Here is an 18,797-nt window from a genome sequence, read left to right as displayed (position 1 = left end):
AGCTAAGTGGACATCATAGAATATAAGTTCCCTGATTGGGGCTGTTAATCTGGTCCAATCTGGGAGCCCTGGCTGAGGAGTCTCAGACATCCTGTTCACTCTGAGAGCTGGCTGTGAGGGAGCTGGATCAGTGTTAAGGACTTGCCTTGTAAATAAAGTGTGTGACTTGATTGTGGAAGACCCACCTCTGCGGATACATTTCACAAAGAAGATGAAGAATCTCTGAATTGGCAGCAGATAGCATATATTAAACTAGTATTGTAAACAGATCATTAAACCAATAAAATATCACAACGTACAGCACACAAAAATATAAATCAGATTATAATTACATTCACTGAAAATGTAGCAAACCCGTTGGTCTGTGGTAGCTAATATTACCTTGTTTATTTTGGAATCATTTGTTTGGCTGGCTATTATGTCAAAGAATGAGTGGTAATGTTTGTAAGGGTACATTGCAAATGCTTTGAAAATTGCTAACGATACAAAAAAACTGTAAAAGCTTGTTCCTTTTTGACACATCAAACAGAACAAAAGAAGATCTGGCATTTATATAGTACCTTCCTTAACAGCAGGACATCTGAGAGCACTTTACACCCAATGGAATTTCTTTTTAAGTGTAGTCACTATTGTAATATAGGATCAATTCAAAGTGCTCACCAACTTCCCTCAATTTTCTTTTCCCCCAGAAATGTTTGTATGACCTGATGGTCCCTGTTTCCTATGTGACTTATTTCCAAAGTTAAAGCCTTCGGTGTAGCAATTTAATTTTCTCTCTATTGCTGAAACTTGTTAACGTAATGAAAAATGTGTTCGTTCTCTTAAGAATGTCAAACCAATCTCCAGGTTAGGTTAAATGTCTCAGCACAAGAACAGGAATTAAGCCTGGAACTTGCTAATCTGAGAGGTTCAGCTGTGTGCTGCCCTTAGTAACTATACCATTAAAGGAGCTCTTCCTGTCACTACTGAACTCTCAGGTCACATTTTCATCTTCCAGTGGAACTGGGTCATGAAATGCTGAACACAGTTTCTTTTGCTTGAAAAAAATACATTTTTGTTTCCTGCCTGCCCAACCCCACACTCTTCACAGGTTGAGAAAGCAGCGGGTAAAAAAGAATGCACAGTCAAATACAGTCTTCTGAAGCTGGGATCCCAACTGTGACAACTACAGGAACACTTGAACTTCCTTTCCTACTCGATTTTTGTGAACTATCTGGAAGACCCTCAAAAAACACACCTCCTTGGAAAGTTTATGACCATTGGGGAAACCTGGTGAAGGATCTGGATTATTCTGACAGAATGTTGAACAGTGGGGCGATGGACAGTTTTAAAAAGTTTCAATAGCATAACCTTGGTTCCTGAATAAAACCTTTTTTTTAAATAGACATTTCAGGAATTCAACTTTTTCTATAGGCCTATAATTTGTGATGTAATGTAATGACAGATTTGAATGTGAATTTGATTGCTAAAGGATTTTTATCCCTTAATTACAATGCTTGCTGTGGCAGAGTTCTGAGGGCTGGTACATAATGATTATTGGGTTACCGATGGAGGTTATATGATGAGAATGGGGAGTGCATAGGGGCTTGAAAGGGGATTAGAGAGGATATGGAGAAAATGAGATAGCATGGAGGTTATGAAGGAGAGTGAAGTGATTTCTGGGACTTATGGTGCTGTATGGAAGAGTCAGCATGCAAAGGGAACCTTGGTTGGAGGTTATTGTTAGGTTTCAACACCTGAACAATGACGTTGGAAGTTGGCCTTCTACCAGCTGCCTGGTCATCCATGTTTCTCTCGCTCTGCTTTACTGTCGCTGGTTACCTTTGTTAGAAAATGAAAATCTTGGTGTCAAAAATCAGACTTGAATTGAGTGTGCATTTCTGAAACAAAAAAGGTGACTTGCATTTTGTTAATGCAAGACAAAAATACCATCCTCAGGAAGTTACTTTTACCAATATTGTACACATTTTAAGAAACTTTTATGAGATATGGGCCAGCTATAAGGATCTCCAAAAGTGCACAGTGATGATTGCTCACATGGGACATAACCTCCAGTCTTTCTTCACAATCATCAGAAATTTAATCATAATCTCACTCCATTGTTTTAAAAGGTGGTATTTTTCTCAAGTTGAATACATTTTGCGTTTTTCTAGTCAGTCATGTGACAAAATCCTCCAACTTTTGTGAAGAAAATATGTGTCTCAGCCGTCGAACATTGCCTTTCTTCTCTGGTTGAGTCTTGGAATTGGCCAGTTTATTTAAGTACTGTAATAAAGGAGTAGAAGTGAGAAGCTGTTTTCATGATTTGATCAGAGCAGTTCAAACACAGGATTCTGATTAATGTGGTGCACATTGGAGGCAGTCTAAAAAGGGCGTTAACTAGTTAGTTGCTTTATTATATTCATAACTTTTGATGGCTGAGTTACAATTTGAAGAAAGGTTTACCCTTATTAAGTAAAAGATCAAACCACACTTAATTTACATAGATTTCTGAACAGATAGAATCATAGAATCACTACAGTGTGGAAACAACCCATTTGGCCCCACACCGATCCTCTGAAGAGTATCCCACCCAGACCCATTCCCCAACACTATTATTCGACATTTACCCCTGATTAATGCACCTAACCAACACATCTTTGAACACTATGGACAATTTAGCATGGCCAATTGACCTAATCTGCACACCTTTGGATTGTGGGAGAAAACCGGAGCATCCAGAGGAAACCCACACAGACATGGGGAGAATGTGCAGATCGTAGGAAGGTTCTTGATATTTCTTTGCTTTTACAGATTCCACTGCATTTGGTGTTTCATTTAAATGTCCCCTTACAATGATAATCAAGGGAAGGTTGTGGATTGCAGTGCCAGCTCATTAGACTGAAGCGCCACTAGTTCAGAACTAATCTGATTGATTTTCATTTACCTGAGCAAATGCTTCAATGTACAGGAGCTTGGTGAGACCATTCCTGGAGTATTGTATCCAGTTTTAGTCTCGTTATTGGACAAATGATGTTCTGGCTATAGAGGGAGTGCAAAAGTTTCCAAGATTGGGATGGCAGGACCGATATATGAAGGGAGACCGGAATAATTAGGATTATATTCACTGGAGTTTGCAAAAATGAGAGGGGATTATCACAAAAATCTATTACAATTCTAACAGCACTAGATGGAGTAAATGCAAGAAGATTGTTCCGATGACCAGGGAGTCCAGAATCAGGGGTCACAGGTTAAGGATAAGATGTAGGCCATTTAGATGAGTTCAAATTTCTTCATTGAGAGAAAGGTTAGCCTATGGAATTATTTTACACAGAAAGCAATTGAGGTCAAAACATTGAAGACTTGTAAGAATGAGTTACATTTAATTTTTAGGGTTAAATGGTATGGGAAGAAAGTAGAAACAGGATATGGAGTTGGATGATTATCCACAGTCATATTGAATGGCGAGCAGGCTCCTGTTTCCTATGGAAATCTCCAACTCCTTTGGAAAGACCCTTCACTCTGGTTTCGAAAATAAATTTTTGAATTTGTTGAATTCTAAAACTGTCTTCTGATCCAGGCAGTGACTGGTTTTCCCAGATCCCTGCTGGTACTGGGGACAATCTCCTGATCACAAACAAGGGCAGCTGAGGAGCACCCACATAGTGACTGGTAACATTGTACAACTGTACTGTGTGATTGATGGTGACACTAACCAATCACACAGGGATGAAGACACTGGTACCATTTTAGACCACTTGTGTCTGTCAAGGACAGAGTTGGGTACAGAAACAAAGGCAATTGATGAAAATGATTTGCTCCTTAAATGTTTTCTTTTCATCAATAAATAACTCCAGGTCAACACCAAGGTTCAAATGTGGAGAAAAGAGAACCAATGATTAGATGATACCAAGCCTGAGGAGGAGAAAAGTGAAGGAAAGCCATGCTGTCAGGCCTGTAAAAAAACAAAGTGAAAGGAGGAAATGGTCAACAATGGGAGTAATAAGTTAGATGGAGTGATGGAGAAAATCTGAAGGGAGGGACCATAACACAAAGTTGAAGAGATTGATGGCAAAATGAGATGTAGGAAACAGAAAGTGAGAGTTAAGTAAAGGAAAGGTAATCTGATCAGAGGATAATCTGTGGGACTTGGAGTGTCAGTGAGAGATGATAGTGGGTCTACTGTCTGGTGATCCAAGTGAATGAATAACCTAATAAGCCTAATTATCTTTGAAAGTTGCCACTCAGGTGGATAGAGCTTGTAAGAAGGCCTATGGTGTATTAGCGTTCATTAGCATAGGGATTGAATTCAAGAGTCGTGAAGTGATGTTGCAACTGTACAGGACTTTGGTTAGGCCACATTTGGAGTACTGTGTGCAGTTCTGGTCGCCTCACTTTAGGAAAGATGTGGAAGCTTTGGAGAGGGTGCAGAGAAGATTTACCAGGATGTTGCCTGGAATGGAGAATAGGTCGTACGAGGATAGGTTGAGAGTGCTAGGCCTTTTCTCGTTGGAACGGCGAAGGATGAGGGGTGACTTGATAGAGGTTTATAAGATGATCACAGAAATAGATAGACAGTCAGAAACTTTTTCCCCGGGTACAACAGAGTGTTACAAGGGGACATAAATTTAAGGTGAAGGGTGGAAGGTATAGGGGAGATGTCAGGGGTGGGTTCTTTACCCAGAGAGTGGTGGGGGCATGGAATGCGCTGCCTGTGGGAGTGGTAGAGTCAGAATCTTTGGTGACCTTTAAGCGGCAATTGGATAGGTACATGGATGGGTGCTTAAACTCGGACAAATGTTCGGCACAACATCGTGGGCCGAAGGGCCTGTTCTGTGCTGTATTGTTCTATGTTCTATGTTCTATGTTCTAAGCCATGTCGGTACATAAGAAGCTAAAGCTGCAAACCTACTGGCTACAGTCGCCATTCTATGTATAAATTCAATAATTCAAACATCAAAACAGCAGCTAAAGGAAATGCATTTTATTTCACACAAATAGCTATGAGGTATTACCTTATAGGTGAGAAACCTTTCTTCATCACTAGAAAGTAAACACAGGAATTATATTAATGTACATCTCAGCTCTCAAATAAACAAAACAGTATGTGATAATTTTGTATCAATGTACATTTGAAGAACCACTTTCAAGCTGATCATTGTCACATCTGATATCTCCTCTTGCCAGAAGATGGCCAATACTATATAAAGGTTTTCCATTCCTCTCTGAACATAAAAAATTAACTTTAATATCTGTGGAGTCCCATTCTGTCAGCTTTGAATTAGTGGTGGAAATTTACAAATAAAAAGTCCTATTTTAAACTTTATCTGGCACTTTTATCTTTCTCTCTTTATGCAACCTTCCTTTTCTTCTTTTTATTTGATTTTGTGCACCTGATTTAACACTTATTTGCTCCCCGATACAGGTTTGCCTGTTCTCTTCACAAAAGTTTCAGATTTCCTGAGAAGTTTTACACACTATAGCTTGCCAAGCAAAACTTCATAAAGAGACGAAGAACTAAGGGGCCCTTCCAGCAGAATCTACCTGCTGTGTGCAAACTATGATTTGGAGATGCCGGTCTTGGAAACTAGGTCTGTTTGATTAGGAAGTGACAGTTACAAAAGTCTGAAGATAATGCCCTCTGCAAGTCCCTGCGTGTGTCAGCTGCTATGCCTACAACTTTTTCCCTGATTTGGAGACGCTGTTATTGAACTGGGGTGTACAAAGTTAACAATCACTCAACACCAGGTTATAGTCCAACAGGTTTATTTGGAAGCACTAGATTTCGAAGCACTTCTCCTTCAACAAGTGGTTGTCATCAGGTCACAACCACCCAATGAAGGAACAGCACTCCGAAAGCTAGTGCTTCCAAATAAACCTGTTGGACTATGACCTGGTGTTGAGTGATTTTTAACATTTTAACAATCTGACCATAAACCTATAACATTGCTATTTAATTATCACTTATTCATGACATCTTTCTCACTTAAATTAATAGATCATGGATAAAATTGATACACAGAATGTGTACATGAAAGAAGACATAATTTTGGATGATAACATACCAAAGAGTAAAAAGGTGAAATTTAAGGAAAGATAAACATTACCTTTCCTTGTAATGAGTATGACAGCACTTAACACAGAAATTAAGCAGACTGAAGAAGCAATACCAATGCTGATAATTTTTATTGAATTATTTTCCTTCAGGGTACCTAAAAATAAGGGAAGGAAAATTGTAAACATGATGAATAAATCAAAGAAGAAGACAGTGATGTATGATGTGAGCCTGAGCTGGATAAATTCAGAAATTCAACTTCTCGTTCATAGTGTGGGCAGTTAGCCAATTTGACTGAAGTGGAGATAGAGCAGCTTGAATTAGTTCGAACACTGCTGAGGTCAGTAGAAGAGAGAAATTACCAGGCAGAAGTCCAACTGTTAATTATATCCAATTACTGTTGCAGCAAAAGAGAGGTCTGGCTGTCAATTTGGTTTTAATTTGCCTTCTGGTTGCTTTTCTTTGATTTTTACATCAATTTAAAATTTAGACATTTGTTGACTCTTTGTTAACAGTATAAATGCTTGACTTCCTTAATTGAGAGTTTGTCTCTTGAACCTTTGTAAAAATGTACAGCTGTTTATCAATTTCAGTCAACCTCAACGTCATCATTATATTGAGCTCTCTGTGTGTTGACAGTTCAAGGAATCTCATTATGAATGTTTGGATTCCAAAATGGATACTTAGAGAGCTGTAATGGGAACTGCAGGCTATATTTAATGGGCAGTTTTATAAAGTCCTTCAGTAGATGCTGGTTTATTTTGATCAATTTGGTCAAACCAGGTAAAGATGGCAGTTTCCTTCCCTAGAGGACATTAGTAAACCATATGGGTTTTCCTGACAATCAACAGTGGATTCATGGTCATCACTGGACTCAATTCCAAATTTTTAGTTATTTCAAATGCCATCCTCTTCTCTGAGTACACACCTTTACATTGGGCGATCATTGCTGTTGCATTACGCTGGAGCCTCTGTGAGCCCTGCAGTGTAAACCCTGCAGCACAATGGAAGTCACACATCAGGCTGAAGCTGAAGTTTCCATCAGGATGGATGCAACTCATAGTCACTTGGTCAGGAACATTGAGAGTGGTGCACTGCTCAACTGCACAGGGTAATTGGAATCTCTTATTTTCCAATAAAGAGATTGGAATTCCAATATATTCTGATACTTGTATTGTCAATACAAATGCATAGGATTCATTTTTTGCCAGGTATATATTTTCTATGATGCAAATATATTTTAAATACAAGCATTGTCAGAATTTTACAGACAGGGATGAAGCTCGTTACTAAGCGTGTCCCACCCACAATGACTCCTCATCACCTTATGCAGCTATTGAGTTTCTATGCCCATTCACCTATCCCACAAAATATAGAAGCAAAAAAATCCTATAGTGACAGATGGATGTGACAATTTTATTTCCACAATGTCGTCAACTAGGTCTGGTGTCTGGAGTGCAAGCTCATGGTAAGAACTAGTCTGTACCCCTAAAAGGCATTCCTAAAAATTGGAACGCCTCAAAATGAGAATTAGGAATTGTAGAATAATGGCCTGCCCACCATTTTGAATGGGCTCCCAAGTAATCCATACTTAGTAAGAATCCAATCCATGACCTGATTAAAAATGTTCAGTGAGTTGTGGTAGAATTACCAAAACAAGAGTATTTATTAAAGCTGAATCTGACACACACATTACCTTCACAGGTTGGGAATGGTAATGACCACATTCCTGAGGCCTCACACTGAAGATTCACTGACCCATTCAACAAGAAACCTTCCATACATCCAACTTCACACGTTGAGCGATAGCTGAAAATTCCGATTGGATGGGAACATGTCATTGTTCCATTTCTAGAGATCTTTGGAATTTCACATTTCACAGCTGGAATGGAAGATTGAAAATTGAATAATACATGCATTTATATTAAAACTGTTATCTGGGAATATCTCAATGCTCCGAAAAACGATTTCTTGAATCATCATTAATGAGACTTATAATTGACATTGTGACTTTATTGTAATTTTAATTACTATTTTAGACATCCATTAGAAAAATAAGCGCATTGACTTGTAATGTATAATAAACAGATCTATGTGAGAATATCATCATTTGTTACAAATAAGTTGAAAATATACATAAAATTTGCTCAACCACTGATATTACAAGTTCACCTATATCCAAAGTCTCCATGAACAAACATCTTTGCCCAGGCGTCTCCTAACATCATACATTCATGGACCTTGAAGTAAATTCACTGTTACATCTGCATAATGGATGGTCACAGTGGATAGGAGTATTTATAAGAGACAGGACAAAATCATTCATTCCAATTCTCTCACCCATGCCCCCTTCAAGTGTAGCTGCTCGAGCTGAATGCAACATTGATGAATTTATCCATTTGATGTCAACTCAAACACAGACTTGGATATTCCTGCTAATATGTTCTAAAATTTGCTTCTAAATGTTCTCTTTCTATTAGTGGATCCAATTTGAATCCATGCCATCACAGTTGGTTTGGCGGGGGGGAGAGGGGTGGAGGTCATCGCTGTCCACATTGCTGTTGCATTACATTGGAGCCTCTGTGAGCCCTGCAGTGTAAACCCTGCAGCACAGTGGAAGAGACATGTAGAGCTAAAGCTGACGTTTCCATTAGGATGGGTGCAGCTCATAGTCACTTGCTCAAGCATTGAGGGTGGTACACTCTTCAACTGTTCAGGGGAAATGGTATCTTTTATTTTCCAATAAAGTTTATATTATGATATTGATGCTGTCAACATCAAAGCATAAAATTAATTTATTTGTCAGGCATATATTTCCTATGATGCAAATATATTTTAAATACAAGCATTGTCAGGCACTTAGAGACAGGGATAAGGCTCGTTGCTAAGTTCCTCCCACCCACAATGACTCCTCATCACCTTATGCAGCGATTGAGTTTTTATGCCCATCATCTACCCCACAAAATATAGAAACAACAAACTCTATAATGACAGATGGATGTGACATTTTTATCTCCACAAAGTAGTCAGCTCGGTCTGGTGTCTGGAGTGCAAGCTCATGGTAAGAACTAGTCTGTACCCCTAAAAGGCATTCCTAAAAATTGGAACGCCTCAAAATGAGAATTAGGAATTGTAGAATAATGGCCTGCCCACCATTTTGAATGGGCTCCCAAGTAATCCATACCTAGCAAGAATCCAACCCATGAACCTGATTAAAAATGTTCAGTGAGTTGTGGTGGAATTATCAAAACAAGAGTATTTATTAATCTGATAATTAATCTGATACACACATTACCTTCACAGGTTGGGAATGGTGATGACCACATTCCTGAGGCCTCACACTGAAGATTCACTGACCCATTCAACAAGAAACCTTCCACACATCCAACATCACACATTGAGCGATAGCTGAAAATTCCGATTGGATGGGAACATGTCATCGTTCCATTTCTCGGGATCTTTGGAATTTCACATTTCACAGCTGGAATGGAAGATTTAAAATTGAATAATGCATGCATTTATATTAAAACCTGTTACCCAAGAATATCTCAATGCTCTGAAAAAAGATTTCTTGAAACTTTATTAATAAGAATTATAATTTAAATTACGACTTTATTGTGATTTTATTTACGATTTTAGGTATCCATTAGAAAAATAAGTTCATTGATTTGTAATGTATAATAAACAGATCTGTTGAGAATATCATTATCTATTACAAATAAATTGAAAATATTAATAACTTTTCCTCAACCATTGATATTACAAGTTCACCTATATCCGAAGTCTCCATGAACAAACATCTTTGCCCAGGCGTCTCCTAACATCATACATTCATGGACCTTGAATAAAGTTCACTGTTACAGCTGCATAATGGACAGTCACAGTGGATAGGAGTATTTATCAGAGTCAGGACAAAATCACTCATTCCAATTCTCTCACACGTGCCCAGCTTGAGCTGAATGCAGCATTGATGAATTTATCCATATGATGTCAACTCAAACACAGATTTGGATATTCCTGCTAATATGTTCTAAAATCCGCTTCTAAATGTTTTCTTTCTATGACTGGACCATATTTTAGTCCACACCTTCACAGTGAGGCATCATCGCTGTCCACATTGCTGTTGCATTACATTGGAGCCTTTGTGAGCCCTGCAGTGTAAACCCTGCAGCACAGTGGAAGAGACATGTAGAGCTAAAGCTGACGTTTCCATTAGGATGGGTGCAGCTCATAGTCACTTGCTCAAGCATTGAGGGTGGTACGCTCTTCAACTGTTCAGGGGAAGTGGAATCTTTTATTTTCCAATAAAGCTTATATTAAGATATTGATGCTGTTAATATCAAAGCATAAGATTAATTTATTTGTCAGGTATATATTTCCTATGCTGCATTTAGAGACAGGAATGAGGCTAGTTGCTAAGCGTTTCCCGCCCACAATGACTCCTCATCACTTTATGCAGCGATCGAGTTTCTATGCCCATCATCTACCCCACAAAATATAGAAGCAACAAACTCTATAGTGACAGATGGATCTGACATTTTTATCTCCACAAAGTAGTCAGCTAGGTCTGGTGTCTGGAGTGCAAGCTCATGGTAAGAACTAGTCTGTACCCCTAAAAGGCATTCCAAAAAATTGGAACACCTCGAAATGAGAATTAGGAATTGTAGGATAATGGCCTGCCCACCATTTTGAATGGGCTGGAAATGTGTTGCTGGAAAAGCGCAGCAGGTCAGGCAGCATCCAGGGAACAGGAGAATCGACGTTTCGGGCATAAGCCCTTCTTAGCTTATGCCCGAAACGTTGATTCTCCTGTTCCCTGGATGCTGCCTGACCTGCTGCGCTTTTCCAGCAACACATTTCCAGCTCTGATCTCCAGCATCTGCAGACCTCACTTTCTCCTCAAAGATTTTGAATGGGCTCCCAAGTAATCTGTACTTAGCAAAAATCCAACCAATGACCTGACCAATATGGTTAAAAATGTTCAGTGAATTGTGATGGAATTATCAAAACAAGAGTATTTATTGAAGCTGTATCTGATACACACATTACCTTCGCAGGTTGGGAATGGTGATGACCACATTCCTGAGGCCTCACACTGAAGATTCACTGACCCATTCAACAAGAAACCTTCCATACATCCAACTTCACACGTTGAGCGATAACTGAAATTTCCGATTGGATGGGAACATGTCATTGTTCCATTTCTAGAGATCTTTGGAATTTCACATTTCACAGCTGGAATGGAAGATTGTGAATTGAAAAATGTTTGCATTTATATTAAAACCTATTACTCATGAATATTTCAATGCCTCTAAAATAAGATTTCTTTAATCTTAATTAATGAGACATATAATTGACATTGTAGTCAATAGATTTTATTGGGATTTCAATTATTATTTTAGATATCCATTAGAAATATAAGTGTTTTGATTAGTAACATATAATAAACAGATCTGTGTGAGAATATCATTATCTGTTACAATAAATTGAAAATATTCATAGAATTTGTTCAACCACTGATGTTACAAGTTCAGCTGTATCTGAAATCTCCAGAATGTACATCTTTGTCCAGGCGTCTCCAGGCATTCATACATTGGTGGGTGGCACGGTGGTTAGCACTGCTGCCTCACAGCGCCTGAGACCCGGGTTCAATTCCCGTCTCAGGCGACTGACTGTGTGGAGTTTGCACGTTCTCCCCGTGTCTGCGTGGGTTTCCTCCGGGTGCTCCGGTTTCCTCCCACAGTCCAAAGATGTGCAGGTCAGGTGAATTGGCCATGCTAAATTGCCCGTAGTGTTAGGTAAGGGGTAAATGTAGGGGTATGGGTGGGTTGCGCTTCGGCGGGTCGGTGTGGACTTGTTGGGCCGATGGGCCTGTTTCCACACTGTAATGTAATGTAATCTAATGTAATGTAAAAAAAAAATTCTGGACCTTGACATTAAATTCACTGTTACAGCTGCATAACGGACGATCACAGTGGATAGGAGTATTTATCAGAGACAGGACAAAAACAGTAATTCCAATTCTCTCACCCACACCCCCTTGAAGTGTAGCTGCTCGAGCTGAATGCAGCATTAATGAATTTATCCATTTGATGTCAACTCAAACACACACTTGGATATTCCTGTTAATATGTTCTAAAATATGCTTGAATGTTCTCTTTCTATTAGTGGATCTAATTTGAATCCAGTGGGGGGTCATCACTATCCACATTGCTGTTGCAATACACTTGGGCCTCTGTGAGCCCCGCAGTGTAAGCCCTGCAGCACAGTGGAACTCACATATAGGGTTGAAGCTGAAGTTTCCATTAGGATGGGTGCAGCTCATAGTCACTTGATTCGGAACATTAAGGTGGTACCTTCTTCCATTGTACAGGGGAAATGGTAGCTTTTGTTTTTCAATGAAGTTTATATTCTAATTCTTGTGTTGTCAATATGAATGCATAGGATTCATTTTTTTGCCAGGTATACATTTCCTAAGGTGCAAATATATTCTAAATACAAGCATTGTCAGGATTTTAAAGACATGGATGAGGTTTATTGCTAAGCATCTCCCACCCCCAATGACCCCTCATCACCTTATGCAGCCATGGAGTTTATATGTCCATTCATCTATCCCACACAATATAAAAGCAACAAACCCTATAGTGACATATGGATGTGACATTCTTATCTCCACAAAGTAGTCAGCTAGGTCTGGTGTCTGGAGTGCAAGCTCATGGTAAGAACTAGTCTGTACCCCTAAAAGGCATTCCTAAAAATTGGAATGCCTCGAAATGAGAATTAGGAATTGTAGAATAATGGCCTGCCCACAATTTTAAATGGGCTCCCAAGTAACCCAGACCTAGGAAGAATCCAAACCATGACCTAATTAAAAATGTTCAGTGAGTTGTGGTGGAATTATCAAAACAAGAGTATTTATTGAAGCTGTATCTGATACACACATTACCTTCACAGGTTGGGAATGGTGATGACCACATTCCTGAGGCCTCACACTGAAGATTCACTGACCCATTCAACAAGAAACCTTCCACACATCCAACTTCACACGTTGAGCGATAGCTGAAATTTCCGATTGGATGGGAACATGTCATGATCCCAGTTCTAGGGATCTTTGGAGTTTCACATTTCACAGCTGGAATAGAAGATTGAGAATTGAACGGTATTTGTATTTATATTAAAACCTATTGCCTATGATTATTTCAATGTCTCTAAAAAAATTTCTTTAATCTTCATTAATGAGAATTATAATTTATATTGTGGTCAACAGACTTTATTGGGATTGTCAATTACTATTTTAGGTATCCATTGGAAAAATAAATGCTTTGATTAGTAACATATAATAAAGAAATCTGTGTGAGAATGTCATTACCTGTTATAAATATATTGAAAATATACATAAAATTTGCTCAACCACTGATGTTACGAGTTCAGCTGTATCTGAAATCTGCATGAATGAACATCTTTGTTCAGGCATCATACATTCATGGACCCTGAGAGTAAATTCACCCCTCAGCTGCAAAATGGAAGGTCACAGTGGATAGGAGTATTTATCAGAGACAGAACAAAAACACTAATTCCAATTCTCTCACCCATGCCCCCTACAAGTGTGGCTGCTCATGCTGAATGCAGCATTAATGAATTTATCTATTTGATGTCAACTCAAACACAGACTTGGACATTCCTGCTAACATGTTCTAAAATCTGTTTCTGAATATTCTCTTTCTATTAGTGGATCATATTTTAGTCCATGTCATCACAGTGGGGGGTCATCGCTATCCACATTGCTGTTACATTACACTTGATCCTCTGTGAGCCCTGCAGTGTAAACCCTGCGCACAGTGGAAGTCATACATCAGGCTAAAGCTGAAGTTTCCATTGGGATGGGTGCAGCTCATAGTCACTTGGTCAAGAGCATTGAGGGTGGTACACTGTTCAACTGCATAGGGGAATTGGAATCTTTTATTTTCCAATAAAGTTTATATTCTGATGCTTCTATTGTCAATACAAATGCATAGGATTCATTTTTTTGCCAGGTATATATTTCCTATGATGCAAATATATTTTAAATACAAGCATTGTCAGGCACTTAGAGACAGGGATGAGGCTCTTTGCTGAGCATCTCCCACCCACAATGACTCCTCATCATCTTATGCAGCGATTGAGTTTCTATGCTCATTCATCATCCCCACAAAATATAGAACCAACAAACTCTATAGTGATAGATGGATGTGACATTTCTATCTCCACAATGTAGTCAACTAGGTCTAGTGTCTGGAGTGCAAGCTTATGGTTAAGAACTAGTCTGTACCCCTAAAAGGCATTCCTAAAAATTAGAAAGCCTCAAAATGAGAATTAGGAATTGTAGAATAATGGCCTGCCCACCATTTTGAATGGGCTCCCAAGTAATCCATACCTAGCAAGAATCCAACTCATGACCTGATTAAAAATGTTCAGTGAGTTGTGATGGAATTATCAAAACAAGAGTATTTATTGAAGCTGTATCTGATACACACATTACCTTCACAGGTTGGGAATGGTGATGACCACATTCCTGAGGCCTCACACTGAAGATTCACTGACCCATTCAACAAGAAACCTTCCACACATCCAACATCACAAGTTGAGCAATAGCTGAAATTTCCGATTGGATGTGAACATGTCATGGTCCCATTTCTAGGGATCTTTGGAATTTCACATTTCACAGCTGGAATGGAAGATTGAGGATCGAATATTTCTTGCATTTATATTAAAACTTATTATCCAGGAATATCTCAATGTCTCTGAAAAAAGATTTCTTTAATCTTCATTAATAAGAACTTTAATTTACATTGTGACGAATAGACTTCAATATGAGATTTTGAATCATTTTGGACATCCATTATAAAAGCAAGTGCTTTGGCTAATGATAAGTAATAGATTTACGTGCAAAGTATGTATTTCCATGTGATGAATACATTGGGAGCGATAGATTTAGACCTTGTTAGGCGCAAAATTTTCAAGTTGACTTGCAATCCAAATCTTTGATGACATGCAAATCTTTTTTAAAGAATATCCAGGCTCCTGAATGGTGTGAGTCGTATTGATGGACTGATATATTCAGCATCAAAATGTCAGGATTTTATTTCTCCGAAAACTGCCAAACATACTACCCTTTGTCTCGTTCTCTTTTTCTTCCCTCTTCCTTATAACTATTTTTACTCTCTATACTGTGTTTTTCCTTTCTTTCTTATTACTTTTCTTTACTGTTTCAATCAATCTTTGTTCTTCATCTTTGATTTCACTCTCTTCATGCTCCCTCATTCTCTCCATTGAACTTGCAGACGCTATTAAGACCCTGGCAATAACACATTGACCTAAGGCATGACATCTATGTTCACCTTCCAAGGGCAAAATCATGTTAGACTTAAAATGTACTCAATACACACAACAGTTTATTATCCCATGTAATGTACAGATATAAATTAGGGCTGTATTACAGCACAAAAAGAAATAACTTAGTGTGAATGATAACATTGCAATAAATGGTTTATGGTTTTGTTAATCCAACAAAGCAGGCAAAAGTGACTTCACATATATATGTTAAGCAATTTGTAATAATTCACTGCAATTTCAGACTTCAATTTAAATTCACTGCAATGATATTGTTCTTACCAGATTGACACTTTGGTCCATTGAATCCTTCATAACATTGACATGTATAACTTCCAATAGTTTCCACACATTGTCCATGACCACTGCATGAATTTGGTTTGCAAGAAGCTGTTAGGAGATAACAATATAAACCCATGTACATCACAGCAAACATGGCATCATGCACTCATCTTATCTTACTAGCACGTGTAGTTGTCAATGAGCCTCACACCAGTGGAGAACAAACCATTTAGTTTGGATCTGCATTGCTTAGGAATTTCTAAACTTATATCTGCAAAGTCATTATTGATACACATTCCAACCTCTGACGTGTACTATTAGACAGCAAGGACTCCTCTACATGTGAAATGGTATGTGAGAATTTCTACCACTGATTATTAACCACATAAGACCAATGAATATTTTATATTGACTTGATTCCAAACTCTGTTTCCTTCTCCTGGGGCTAGAGTTTACAACCTCCCAACATACATACTTTCATGGGAGGAGGTATATTAAATATTTCGGGCCCCAGTCCCACTTATCCCTATTTAGATTTTCCATTCATTTAGTGGGATGTGGGTGTCACTGGCTGGCCAGCATTTATTGCCCATTCCTAGTTGCCCATGAGAAGATGCTGGTAAGCTGCCTTGTATAACTGCTGCAGTCCACCTGCTGTGGGTTGTCACATGATGCTATTAGGGATGGAATTCCAAGATTTTGACCCAGTGTCAGTGAAGGAATGGCGATATATTTCCAAGCCAGGATGGTTGTGGCTTAGAGGGGAACTTGTAGGTGGTGGTGTTCCCATGCATCTGCGGTCCCTGTCCTTCGAGAAGGAAATTCTCAGAAATTTGGAAGGTGCTGTTTAAGGATCTTTGGTGAATTTCTGTAGTGCATTTTGTAGGTAGTACACACTGCTACTACAGAGCGTCAGTGGTGGAGGGAGTGGATGTTTCCAGAGGTGGTTGCCAATCAAGTGGGTTACTTTGTCCTGGATGGTGTCAGGCTTCTTGAGTGTTGTTGGAGCAGTGCGGAGTATTCCATCACAGTCTTGACTTGTGCCTTGTAGATGATGGACAGACCTTAGGGAGACAGGAGGTGAGTGACTGAGGAGTCGCAAATGGTGCTGAACATTGTGCAATCAGCGGCAAGCATCCCCGCTTCTTACCTTATGATGGAGAGAAGGTCACTGACAAAGCAGCTGAAGATGATTGGGCTTAAGTACTACTCAGAGGAACTCCTGCAGAGATGTCCTGGAGCTGAGATGACTGACCTCCAACAGTCACAACCATCTTCCTGTGTGCCAAGTATGACTCTAACCTATGGAGCATTTGCTCCCTAATACCCACTGATTAGAGTTTTGCTAGGACTCCTTGATGCCACATTTAGTTAAATGTGGCCTTGCTGTCAAAGGCTGTCACTCTCACCTCACCTCTGGAATTCAGCTCTTTTGTCTATGTTTGAACCAAGGCTGTAATGAGGTCAGGAGCTGAGTGGCCATGGCGGAACCCTAACCAAGAGTCACTGAGCAGATTATTACTCAGTAGGTGCTGCTTGACAGCACTCTTGATGACATCTTCCAAGACTTTGTTGATGATTGAGGGTAGACTGATGGGACAATAATTGGCTGCGTTGGATTTGTCCTGCTTTTTACATATAGGACTTATTTGGGCAATTGTCCACATTGCCAGGTAGATGCCAGTGTTGTAAGTGTACTGCAACTGCTTAGCGCAGGGAGCAGCAAGTTCTGGAGCACACGTCTTCAGTACTATTGACAGAATGTTATCAGGGTCTATAGACTTTGCAGGACCAATGTCTCTAACCATTTCTTGATATCATGTAAATTGAATCGAATTGGCTGAAGATTGGTATCTGAACCACTGCAGGAGGCCTAGATTGATCATCCACTCAGTACTTCTGGCTGAAGATTGCTGCAAAGGCTTCAACCTCATCTTTTACACTGATGTATTGGGCTGTTCCATCATTGAGGGTGGGGATATTTGTGGAGCCTCTCCTCTAGTAAGTTGTTTAATTTCTGACTGGATGTAGCAGGACTGCAGAGCTTAGATCCGAATCATTGGTGTGGACTTGTTTAATCCTGTCTATCACTTGCTGTTTATACTGTTTAGCATGAAAGTAACCCATAATATGAGTTGGGTAAGTCCCCACAAGACCACACACCCTTAGACTAATTGAGGCCCTTAACTGCCTGATTAATTGGCAGTTAAGGTCCTCAATTTATCCTGCCCAGTGCCATAAAACATAGCGAAGTGTCAGAGCATAGAGGACGGGAAGAATTTCTGGCTATAACAGCTGCTCCTTTTTTGAGGCATTTTAGGTGTTGGAGGTGATTTCCTCAAATTCCAGGAGCAGCAATTACTGTTTTATAGGCTGTTGCTTTGTTTTGGAACTTTGGAACACGTGCACCCTCTGAGTGAAAAAGTTGCCCCGTAGGCCTCTTTTATATCTTTCCCCTCTCACACTAAACCTATGCCCTCTAGTTCTGGACTCCCCAACCCCAGGGAAAAGAACTTTGTCTATTTACCCCTCATAATTTTGTAAACCTCTATAAGGTCACCCCTCAGCCTCTGAAGCTCCAGGGAAAACAGCCCCAAACTATTCAACCTCTCCCTGAAGCTCAAATCCTCCAACCCTGGCAACATCCTTGTAAATCTTTTCTGAACCCTTTCAAGTTTCACATGTATCCCATTCACTGATGGAAGCTGAACAGAAGCAAGTTGTGAAAGAGGAAGCAATTTTTGTGACATAAAAAACATTTTGCGGATCATGTTGTTGGCTTTCACTTCAAGAGAGAGAGACAAATCACAAACTTTCATGACTTCAAATCTGAGGAGGTAACAAAATATCTCTATGAATACAATGATTCAGACTGAAGATGATGAAATTTAATACAAAGATAGTGTATGTTTCTGAAAAACTGTAGAGGCTTTGTCACACATCCCTGTGGCAAGGTCTGTATAGCAAGATGATATTTTCATTGAAAAAGTGAAAAGGTTTACATTATTAACAACCATGACTCAACCAACAACTGCTCAACAACTGAACTAAATCAGGGAAGTCTGACAAGGACCATGCTCAGGTCAGAGAACACTGTGTCGAAGGATAGCTA

The 18,797-nt window shown here is 39.3% G+C and overlaps 1 protein-coding gene across 4 annotated transcripts in view; it reads right to left on the bottom strand.

The window, feature by feature from the left end:
* Window positions 1-208: 208 nt before the first annotated feature.
* Window positions 209-18,797, bottom strand: part of LOC122554490 (L-selectin-like) — a 34,684-nt gene continuing 16,095 nt past the window's right edge. For 2 of the 4 annotated variants that reach the window (XM_043699600.1, XM_043699601.1), the window contains exons 4-13: window positions 15,686-15,793; window positions 14,553-14,738; window positions 12,981-13,166; window positions 11,084-11,269; window positions 9,330-9,515; window positions 7,731-7,916; window positions 6,963-7,028; window positions 6,087-6,191; window positions 4,995-5,022; window positions 209-2,265 (exon numbers count right to left, since the gene is read on the bottom strand). In XM_043699600.1, coding sequence (XP_043555535.1) covers window positions 2,259-2,265; window positions 4,995-5,022; window positions 6,087-6,191; window positions 6,963-7,028; window positions 7,731-7,916; window positions 9,330-9,515; window positions 11,084-11,269; window positions 12,981-13,166; window positions 14,553-14,738; window positions 15,686-15,793 — 1,244 coding nt within the window. In that variant the 3' untranslated portion in view covers window positions 209-2,258. The remainder of the gene's footprint in view (window positions 2,266-4,994; window positions 5,023-6,086; window positions 6,192-6,962; window positions 7,029-7,730; window positions 7,917-9,329; window positions 9,516-11,083; window positions 11,270-12,980; window positions 13,167-14,552; window positions 14,739-15,685; window positions 15,794-18,797) is intronic. The other 2 variants (XM_043699602.1, XM_043699603.1) reach the window with 2 other exon arrangements.

This window comes from Chiloscyllium plagiosum, chromosome 11 (assembly GCF_004010195.1).
Source record: "Chiloscyllium plagiosum isolate BGI_BamShark_2017 chromosome 11, ASM401019v2, whole genome shotgun sequence".
Classification (NCBI taxonomy): Eukaryota; Metazoa; Chordata; class Chondrichthyes; order Orectolobiformes; family Hemiscylliidae; genus Chiloscyllium; species Chiloscyllium plagiosum.
This window is presented reverse-complemented; position numbering and strand designations above follow the sequence as displayed.